The sequence below is a fragment of the Centropristis striata genome, chromosome 17 (assembly GCF_030273125.1).
Source record: "Centropristis striata isolate RG_2023a ecotype Rhode Island chromosome 17, C.striata_1.0, whole genome shotgun sequence".
Lineage (NCBI taxonomy): Eukaryota > Metazoa > Chordata > Actinopteri > Perciformes > Serranidae > Centropristis > Centropristis striata.
The window spans coordinates 21,679,254-21,690,847 of NC_081533.1; the positions used below are offsets into that span (position 1 = coordinate 21,679,254).

General features: G+C 40.9%; 1 protein-coding gene across 1 annotated transcript in view; it reads right to left on the reverse strand.

The window, feature by feature from the left end:
• LOC131989221 (collagen alpha-1(XXV) chain-like) overlaps positions 1 to 3,890 on the reverse strand; it is a 30,851-nt gene extending 26,961 nt beyond the window's left edge. The window contains exons 1-4 of the mRNA XM_059354411.1: positions 3,845 to 3,890; positions 2,823 to 2,894; positions 2,077 to 2,193; positions 437 to 472 (exon numbers count right to left, since the gene is read on the reverse strand). Of these exons, the coding sequence (XP_059210394.1) occupies positions 437 to 472; positions 2,077 to 2,193; positions 2,823 to 2,894 (225 nt within the window). The 5' untranslated portion in view covers positions 3,845 to 3,890. The remainder of the gene's footprint in view (positions 1 to 436; positions 473 to 2,076; positions 2,194 to 2,822; positions 2,895 to 3,844) is intronic.
• Positions 3,891 to 11,594: the final 7,704 nt, after the last annotated feature.

An 11,594-nucleotide genomic window follows, 5' to 3' on the forward strand; every position in this document is an offset into this window, starting at 1 on the left:
ATTACAAGACAATGGGCCCCTGGGCATAGACATGCAAAAGGCCCCACCACCTCACGTACATAGGATAAAGTTGTTTAGCCTCTTTTTGTTGCTGTTTTGTGTCTCTTTGCAGTTATTTTATGTCTCATAGTCTTCATTTTGTGTCTATTTCAAGTAATTTTGTGTCTCTTTATGGTAATTTTATGTCTCTAGGTAGTTGTTTTTGTGTCTCTTTGTGGACTTCTCAAAGTTGCATTGTGTCTCTCCAGCTGTTTTCAGTGGGGACTGACACTTTGAGTCCAAGGGCCACTGCCTGGTAGGCCTGTACAATTATCCATCCCTTTCTGGCTCTATCCAAAGGTTACTAAATCTGCCAACCAGCACCTCTAAAATTCACTTATTAACACGTCATATCTTATTCATTTCACCCAGACAAAAGGGAAAAGTTTTTCCTTACCATGACTCCTGTTTCTCCAGGCTGCCCTGGATCACCCTATATAAACACAAAACAGCCAGTTAATGTAAGAACAGTGGGCCAAGTCTTTTTTGAAAAGTTGAGAACACGCACAGAGTTTTAAAATGATCATAAACAGTATTCAGAGTAAAACATGTCACACATTCTGGAGAAAAAATACAGCATTTTCCACATTATGGTTGAATTCCCCATTTATTTTAGCGTTTGAGCAGCCGCTGTGGTGCATATAGGGCCCAGCTGCCAAGTAGAGCTCAGCATTGATCTGCTCATATACCAAGTTGGCTGGGAGGCATTTCATCATGCTGTGGCACCTGTACCCTTCACTGTCTCTGTCCAACAATCTTGTTGTAGTCTCTGCTTTCGTTTCAGGCCTGGCACTTGGATGTTCCTGCAGTTCTCGGGGTAGAAAAGAGACATATGCCAGGGCCAGATTTCTATGCCAAAGCCACGCTTGAGCATTATTCCATTTTTGCCTCTTTGTGACAGTTACAGGGCAATTTTTGCCACCCTCCTTCTGAGGGCTTCATGGCAGGAGAAATAAATCATGGGAGAAATAAAGCATCCCCAGCAAGAGGAGTTTAATTTCTTGGAAAAACTCAACAACTATTGCAACTGCAACTGGTAGAACTGAAAACAATAATCATCAAAAACTTGGAAAGAGGCAGATAAACAACACTTAATATTTTTGCACTCCCACTGTGAACTCTGCCAAGACAATAAAGATCAGCTGGAGCCCTCGGAAGGTTTTATGGCTGAACATAATTGACAGGCCTTTTCTGTTTCTTCTTTCTCTCACAGGCAGAGTTCACATAAATCAGTGTGATGCCAGTGACAAGCTTAAAGACATGGAAAATGTTACGTTATAATGAAAAACAACCAAGTAAACATAAATCCTTACAGTGAGGCATTATCTTGGGAGTATAGTCATGTTTAGTTTAAGACGTTAGGGCAATGAACTGCAACATAGTTTGTATAGTCCTCATAAGAAAGGTTTCCACGGAGATTAACCTTCCTGTTACTGGGCCAGATTGTCAGATTGAATGTAAGTACATAAAAAGCTGTATATAAAAAGATTTGTATACCATAGTCAGTAAACCCCCAGTTTGGAGGAACAGACAGGAGTATACCGACATGGACCGAGGCAGCAGGAAAACATATTTTAGCTACCTAAAAAAGGCCAATCCTTAAAAAACAATACAGTACCTTTGATGTAGTTGAGAACGCTATATGTAGAATATTTTCACCACTTTACCTTGCCTTCAGAAAAATTAAAGTAGTTATTTTGTTTGTCTTATTGTATGACTAAACAACTACAGCAGTGATAGACCAGCAACTCTTGTGTTCTGCAATGTTAATTTTTTTGTCAATGGAGTCTGGTGGCTTTGAAATCAGCCTATACCAGCATATAGTACACACTTACAACTGACTAAACTTTTTTTAGTTAGCTGAAATACTTTTAGTTGTGACCATCCACAGTAGTACATTACTCAGGTTCTGTGTCAGTGCTGATGCCATCAACATTATACAACTCCACTGACCCTATGCAATTGTAATAAAACACTGACTGAATCTTTATTATTCCAATTTACGCCCTTCATGTCAGATTAAAAATCAATACTCACTGGTAGACCAGGTACACCCCTGGGCCCATCTTTGCCTGTGTCCCCTGGAGGCCCCCTTGGCCCAGGAGGGCCCGGTGGCCCCGGAGGCCCAGGTGGTCCAGCTTGCCCTTGATCTCCCTGTGTGGGAAAACAGCACATTTAAACATCAGAACTCTGTAATATTGTTGGACCCACTGAGACTGGAGCCACTGCAGTTAAATGATAATGAAGAGAGAGTAGTGGAATGATCTCGTGGGTGGCGATGGGCTGCCTCCATTCATAACATGGAGGACAGTTTGCAGTTAAGTTCTTATGGCTAAATCTAGCATACAAGATGGAGATGAAATGTATCTGATTTATAGTTGAAACAGTAATCCCCTAAAATGCATGCATTCCTAAATGGACTTAATGAATTGAATAGGGGTTGGGCATAAGGCACAAACTGAATAGTCATATTTGTAGAGTTACAGTAATCAGCTTGAAAATGTGTGGTCCATTATTATTCTGGATTACAAGAACCTTGAAAAAGTTCACCAATCTAGCTTACAGGGAACATGCTTTAAGTAGTGCCAGGACACTAATTCATTTTACCTAAATAAAACTAAGGAGGAGATTTCCATATTTTCCTTTAATAATAACAGAAGGAGTATAAGAGTACTCATGACAGGTCTGTCTGAAGGTTTGCATGCAAACTGAAGAATGCCCAGAGAGAAGTAATTCGGTGAGACTTGGCGCGACAGAGAAACGAGTGAGGACACAGCCACTACCTTAATGAGCCGCCGCTTTATGAGCTGCTGGTCAGCGGAAAGAAAGCCATGATTGATCTTAGGGAAGACCATCTGAGCAGGTGTGTGAGGTCAAGAGGTCGTAGGTCAGAGGTGAGAGAAGGTTGAAGAAGGATGAGGTCCCAGAAGAAGAAGTAGGAGGAGGAAGGAAAATGCAAAAAGAAACAGATTTTGTTAGAAAGGCCTGTGTTCAGGAACCCCCGGTCCAGCGCCTTCACAGATGGGCGGAGAAATCCACACTTTTTCCAGCACGGAGGTGGTTTGCTTCGGAAGTCTGGGCTTTTTTTCTCGGAGCCAAGACCCATAATTACCACCTCAGGGGTGCGAGGGCGCCACAGCGGGCTCGCAGTCCCCAGAAAAGTGGGAATTTCTCCTCCTCTGTGAAAGCACTGTCATCATCTTCGTTGCGCCTGCTGCATAGTCAGACCCCGGGAGCTGCACACACCGAAACCAGCGTGGTCGACCTTCTGAGTTGAGGTTGATTTCTAACCTTGTTCCTTTCAATGCATGCATTATTCTGCTAGTGTCCATTGGTATTAAGTGGCTTCAACCGTCGCTGAAACAATCCTGAAGGCCAAAATTGGTGGATTGAAGGATTTGTGGTGAACCATGGGCATAAGCTTTAAAAAAAACATTTTGCCACTTTGGTTCATCATTGAGTATTCCTCTTGGAGTTCCTTCCATTTATTTGAGCCTCAATGGACACGAGCCAGACCATGTCTTCTTGTTCCAGTTAGCTAAATATTACTGGGTTGTAAAAGGCCACCTTTGCTGGGGGAACCTGGCATGTGGCGTGGAACAGAGATCTCAAGTGAAAGACTGGTAGCACAGTCGGGGAAGAGCAGAACGATTGACTGGCTGTGATTAATTAGATGGGTTTTTTTCCCTGAGCCTAGTCTATCATCGGGCTTTGAGAAAAAGCAGCCGACAGTGATTCATTTACTCCCAGAGTGTGCAGTGGAGGGGTCAGACTGAGCAGCTAGGCGGCACCACCACCGACAAACCTTGACAGTCAGGATCTGATTGCTGTGCAAAGCAGCCAGCGTAGGGAGACCAGGCAATCCCTAAAGGGACAAACAGCAGAACATGGCACAACACACGCATGACATTCAAACACTGGATGAACAAAAACAGTTAAAGGAGGAAAAAGATAAGCATCCTACATTTAAGTATTCTTACAAATCTGTAAAATAAGCTGTAAAATATGTGAAATACTGTAACATGTATTTAAGGGGTTTTCTTGAAACTTAAATCTAATTGTCAGACAAGTAGTTTTGAGGACCAGACATTTCAATTCAGACCTAAACAAAACCAACATTGTATTTTAAACATTCACCATTTAAACAAGTCCAAGTTTATTCTCCACTATAACACAGTGTGTACAATGGCACTGGCACCGATCTGTATAGAGTGCATGCTACAATGTCATTGCTATGTAACCATTTCCTGTTGTTTTCTTTCAAATATACAGACAGAACATTTGTTGAGATGATTATCTCTGAGCAGACTGAGCTATAACATGCTGGTAAATTGAAGAGCTGTATTGTTCATAGAGTTTTTGGGGAACATCAAGGGATTGAGATGTTCGCTGGAAATTCAATCAAATGGTTTCGAATTCCCTTGTCAACAATGGTCGTGACAGATGTGATCTACTCATGAGAACTGAATAAAAGAAGAAAGCATCAGGCCTCCTCCTTGTGAAGAGGAGACAAGGGTTTATAGCTGCATGCTGACTTTAATCTGAATCCAGAAACATTGACATATTGTCAGCTACACATGGTTTAGAATGTTATCCTCAAAGAAAAGCACTGTAATGGGTTCCACTGACTATTTTTAATCATACTTTTGGGGTACATTACTGAGACATATACATTTTTATTTCATTGCACTGTCTTGTAGGCCTGTCAAACAAGGTCTTTGATAGTGATGAGTCTTTAACAGGCAAATAGCATATTGCAGTATGTCTAATGAGACATGAGTTTGCAAAACACCTCCCCTAAACAGTGCTCGTCCAGTCACAGCTTAGCAACCATAACTAAGCATGTCAGGCCTGTTCAGCTAAGGTGGGGGTCATAACCCAGTGTCTAGACCGCAGACGTAACATCTGCAAATTTGTCCACGAATTTCAAAAAAGGAAAACAGAACAAGGGCCGTCTTGCTTAAAAAATGACTCCGAATTTCATGCTGTAAATCTTTAGATAGAAGGGCGACCTAATATGTATGTACAGTGTAATGCATAAAAGAAAAGCTTGACAAGTTCACCCACTAACTATTAAATATAAATGTCTTTAGCTTCAATGCTAAGTCTGCAGAAGAACATGTAGAGACAGGTTGTGCAGTGATCACATATTCTCTTGTTTTATTTATGCAGCAGGTTTTCCTTCACCGTAAATAACAAACTATATAATGAACTGACACAAATATTTCTCAAGGACTGGCACATATGCATAAATGTGCACTGTAACAGATCAATCTTACTCCATTTTCAAACTTAAGATAAAAATCTGGCCTATCCAAACATGGCTTTGGTGCCATCCCTCTGGTTTTCCACAGATAATTCAAAAAGCATGGCTCATTAAGAATATGGCTTTCAAGGCTAACTGGTTAAATTCAACCCTGCAGCAGAACAGACTCTTACAATGCAGACAATAGCCATGCTGTGTGTAACTGGGATTGAAGAGCAAATATTTCGCAAGTTATTTACAACCTCAAACATCTTGAGGACAAAGAAGGAAAACAAGAACTGGATTATGGTCAGGGGGGAACAAACTACGTCCAGGCATGGTGCATGTGCAGACTGGCACTTGTGACTGCTTTATATCTTTTTTTGCTTTTACAATTATTTTTATACATGTGCCTGGGGAGACTACCAAGTTGACAACCTCACTGCCCACTGTGTGATTGAAATGTGTAAAAAAAAAAAAAAAAAAAAAGAAGAAGAAAAAAACATGTTATCTGACCATAGTTTGATCTTTCTCTTCAGAAGATGAGAGAAAGTGGAGAAAAGCTTGGCTAGGTGTGGGTTGCCTCTGCACTGATGTCTATGTGTCAGAATGATAATGACACGGCGGTTGACAGAGAATCCTAACCATTCACAGATTGCTTTGTTTTGCTTTTCTCCTCCAAAACGGATGTTGGTTATTTGGTGAAGAGCGCTGATGCTATGTATTTGCCTGCAGCAAGAAGACTGCAACTGTAGTAAACAAAAAGCCAGATATGAGGACAATCAGCAACAGCCGTCATAGGACACTGGCCAGAACCAGCATCTCCCCGACCACACCAAACACACAAAACATCCCGACCAAATAGAAGCCGAGGCATTTTCTGAATATCTATATGTGGAGTGGGTTACCAGTTCTGTGCACAGATGGCTTTAATACATTTAAGAGAGGAATAATACGTTCAGTTGAAGCCTCAGATTTGGCATGGATGTGATAAATCTAATGTATCACAAGTGAATTTCATTTTAAGGCTTCTGATTTCATGTGCAAACAGTCGACTGTGAAACACTTATTGTTCACATTGTTAAAGAGTCAAATCCTGGTAAGTATACATGATCACAGCGTCTTTGTTTTGGAAGAACATTGCAAATTGGTCAAATCCCACAACGTGAGAAATCCTGACCAAACTAGGGCAGTTCTTTTTTTGGTGAAATCTTAGGAATGTTTCCTCTCGCTGACCCGGGGATTGACCAACCTTTGCCTGACACCTGTAGCCAGTGCCATCCCTCAAAAAGACCACACACCTTCCTCTGTGATGCAGAGAGCCAGTAACTCCTGGTGATTATATCCCACCAGCGGAGCTCCAACGGTGGCCACACATTTGTTTGTCAAAACTGGTCAATTTATTATTTGTTGCTTGGTTAACCTTTGGTGTTTGGATGTGACCTTTGACCTTTAGGGCAGACAAATGGCTGACCCTGACATGTGGGGAGCAGGCAGAGGAAGTGTGTGGCTGTGAGGAAATTCTGCCGGCCATGTGGCAATTCTCTCACTGTCTTTGGCCGCAGCGGCTGAATGGATTTGATTTGAACTTTAAGTTTACCCTAGAATACATATACACACATTGTATAAGCTTGTAAACAAATAGTCAGTCTCTTAAATTATTCTAAATTTAAATCTGTTTAGGTTTGATGTAATCTGGCAGGCTGTGGTGTGTAGAGGACAGATTCTTGACATGCTGTGTTGTTTACATGTACCTCCATATGGGTTTAATAGCCTCTCTGCACACAGTCAATACCGGGCATGAAATGAGCTTTCAATTCCCAGCCTGATAGAGTCAAGGTCAGGCAGCACTTGTCCTGTTATGCCTTCATTTATTAAGGAAATCTTTCTAATACTGTTCCACTACATTTACTTACTAATCTAATGTGCAAAGTCAATATGCCATTCCGAAGAAGGTAATATAATTTGCTGGTGACCTCGACTGCTTTCATGCCCCTGTAGTCCTTCATATGTGACTGTTAATTTGTACCTGTTAGGGGACAATTCTGCTGTAATTGGAAGTTAATGAAATGCTTTCTCGGAGTGGACAGTTTATTTATTTACTCTATAAGACAAATAGGGCTTGGCTGGTGCCTGTTACAACTCTGTCAGCCACACTGCTGTTCCCAAATTGTAAATCATTTAACTGATAGAGACAGATGACTCCATTTCCGAGGTTAAAAGGGTACAAATTATGGGCGAAACCCAAGAAATTCTATCCAAACGGCGATAGTTTTCTCCAGTCAATTCGGCTAAAAAGAAAAGGTATTTCCTTTCTGCCTGTTTGCCGTGGTTGCAACTATTATGATTATACAATACTTTTTATATCATTAAAAATTAACTAAGGATATCACTGAGCTGCAAATGTAACCAAAGTGTGAAAAAAAACTCTGTCATCCACATCTCTGTGAACATGGCTGTCATTTGAGAAGTGCCCCTATCACTTTGAGACCGCTAATCAAATTTCGCACGGAAGGTCATTTGTATTGACTTCCAAATCATAAGAAATGTGGTGCTTTGACATGCAGAACTGGCCTGGAGGAGAGCTGACAAAGTTAATTGGACAAAACTAGTAACGTCTGGTTGGGCGCCAATACAGAATTGGGATCAGATCCACTTGGGAGATGGCTGGTGTTCTGGTGACGAGACAAACCTCTGTGTTGTCGTGTTGTCTGTTGTCGTGCTGTCTTCATGCTCCAACCTCTACATGCTCTCTGCCCTCATGGAAATCAATTACGGCCATTTAGAGTGACTTTCAATCTACTCTTGATGATGACAGCAGATACAGAGGAAGTAAAGAGTTTGTATGCATGTGCACATGTGACCCCCCAGTTAATGCAATCTACTTTAAACAAACCTGTGCACTCATAGTCTGCTTTTCAAAGAGGGCTCATTTTTTAACCATTATTTGAGAAAAATGAGGGCGCGCTTGCTGCTAGTTGGAGATAGAGTAATTCATTTCAGAGTCTGTCGAGCACGGAAAAGCACTCACATCATCATCATTTAGGAGCTGCACTTTTATAGAAATGTCAAACTACAGAGCTGGAAATGATTAAAGCTCTGAATATGCCATGTCACGTCGAGGATTGAAGTGAATCACGAGTAATTATAGAGACAGAGCTAGTTGGCTTTTGATTATAGCTGAGTTTGAGCAGATATCATCTGCTGATGGGCAAAAGCGTGTACTCATGTTCAATTTAAAGACAAGAGGTAAAGAAAAGGTCTTTGCAATTCATGAAGTATATCACCTCGGGGTATCTTGCACATTTGCCTGCCTATTCCTGAAGTAGAAATAAGCAGTGCTGAAATACTTGTTGTATTTGGCCAGATGGGATGAACACTATCCCAGGAATTTCATGCATTTCAAACCTTTTGCCCACAATTCTGCTGGGGGAGACACACGCAGTCACATTCATCTACTAATCACAAGAAGTCAGAGTAAACCGCATACCCGTGGTCCTTGGTCGCCTTGATCCCCCTGCAGAAGGCAAGAAAAAGAATTTGTCTTGAAATGCAAGGGTCGAACACACTCTGAACACACACAGACACAAAGACAGTGCTAATAATAAGCTCAGACTCGCACCGAAATCACTGAGGCATAATTCAGAACACATTGATAAAGAAAAATAATACAGGAACCCTCAACTATTCATTGTGGTTGAGAGTAAAATCACTTATGATAACATGGACTGACATGAATTGAGTATGAGAGAAAGAGAACGAGAAAGAGCAGTGGTGTGAGGTTTGGTGGGTTTGGTGAGGGGAGGGAAAACTGCATTGCCAGGCCAGATTTTATGCCCCAGAGATCTTTGGCGTTTCGCCTCCTCTGAGGGTAGAAAACATTTGGTTTCAAATCAACCTGTATTGTGAAGGCTGTTGGTTTATCACATTAGAGTGAAAGTGAACCAAAAGTACACTTTTGTTTGAAACAACTGAAGGAAAACCAAATGTTGGACACTGAATTATAACCTTAATCTGTCTGGAATCAGATAACTGAACACCCTTAAGCCATCTCATCTCTCGCTCGGCGCTCTCGTTGGCTGACTTACAATATAGCCGCAGGAGTAAAATGAGCCGAACGACTTATCACACATGGATGGGAATTTTTCTCAAACAAACTTCAATGTAATGCCTGAGTGATTTCAAATAAAACAGCTCTTGGAATTTTTGTAATTTTTCATTGGGCAGTCATTCCAAAACCGGATTTAACAGGGAAACAGTTGTGAATGGCCACGCTGATGCACGCTGTATTCTTCTTGGGTGGGAGGAATGCACACAGTTGTTTTTCATTTCATTAAACTGCAGATGAAACGGTTCACATGAGAGACATGAACGTGCATCTAATCAGCAGAACTGGGCTTTTTTCACGATTGTCATTCACTCGGCAATCATCTAAATCTGGTTTTGTAAGCCATGCTTATGGGTTTTATTTTATGCTTTGAGGGGCACCAAATAAGAGATCACACTGTTGATTCATTACGTTGGTCGGCGAAAACAACCAACGTCATTCCACACCCCACATTACTAGAAATCATCTGCTATCAAAGAGTGAGACTTGATGCAGATGACAACTGTGAAGTGCTTCTCTGTGTTTAACTTTAGCTCTGGTTAGCCCTCTCACGCTATTACATTTTATGTCTTGTATTTAACAGCAAAATAATCCTTTAAACATGATGGGATAATGTCCATGTTGTCGCTCAATTTGAAAATAAATACTTCATCTATTCATTAATGGCCAATAAAGCAGAACAGATCCCCTCGTATCATTTTTTTTAAGTATGCACTTGTCTCTATTGTATGTGAATAAAGGGACTCCATCAACTTTGGTGTGAAACAAGGGATGTCGTGGTTTTAGTCTTTCAAAGCAAAGCCATGGGCACACATTTGTCCCAGAGTCCTGCAGACTTATAAAGAGACAGTGTGGTTATTTTGCATGCTCCACTGCTGTTTTATGGAGGAATGCTCAGTGAGCCATTTAAGGACTCCAACTTGGGCTCTGGCTTTCAGTCATTACAGTTCTGTGCTGCGGATTTGTAAACGACAGGAGAATTTAAATATTCAGAATGACATGAATGTGAATTATGGCCGCAAATGCAAAATTACAGTCTATGGAGAAATTAACAGCGAGTAGCGTAAAAAGAAAGATGACCTCTAAAAATGTAAGCTGTGTCAGATATTTAGGACTAAAACATATTTGCTTTCTTACTGAGAATCTTGGGAAAAGATTGATGCCAATCTCATGTTAGTACAGTTCAAATTAATCTTACTATAAGACTGAAAAAACGATGGAAACAGCTAGTCTAGCTAGACAGATTTTGTTACCTTCGGACACAACCAGGCTAGCTATTTCCCTCTACTCCCACTTCTTATGCTAAGCTAAGCTAAGCTAACCAATACCTGGCTCTCCCATAGCATACAGACTTATTAACTAACTCTCAGCAAGAAAGTAAAAAAACATATTTCCAAAACTATTGCTTCATTACATTGATATATCTGACGAGACAAAAAGTATACTAATTCATAATCAAACTAAAGGTAAAATGACTCACCTTTTCACCCTTGGGACCTGGAGAGCCCTACGAAGAGAAAAGAAAACGGTTTGTTCAAACATTTATACAACACAGGGGACAAACTATGGTCCATCTCAGTTATTTGTAATTATTCAAACTTTGTTAATACACAGTACAAAACAATATGGTTACCAATCATGTCAGTCAATAAACAAACACAGCTGCTTGAACACCATGAACTTAGAGGGCAAAGGTGAAATCAAAAGATTAGCAAATTTTGTTTTGATGAAACTAACATTGTGTACTTTTTGACATCTCTGTGAGCATTTGATTAAAATGCCCTGTCACAGAGTGGGAACTGGTACCTTATGCATTGTAGATGGCAGGGCTTATACAAACATACAATTAAAACCAAAAACAGGCCCAAATCAAGACCATGTTTACTTAGAGGATCGAATCCAGCAATCTCAGACCAAGTATTGGCAAGCACATTGCAAAAATGTGCCCTGAACAAGAGGAACACTTTTTTTTTTCTTTTTACACAGCAGTTTTTGTGAGGCAGCTTTTGCATCCAACTTCTGTCAGTCAGCAGGCAGGGGCTCCTGGGTGGGCTCTGTAAAAGATCATGAGTGAAGTTCTGGATTTGACAATGATGTGTGCATCTATATGCTGGAGCCTAATGAGCTTGTGCTCAAAAACACTATTTTTAACATTTGAGTTGAAGGATGAGGCCCTGTGTGCTGGACTCTGTTTCTTCCTCT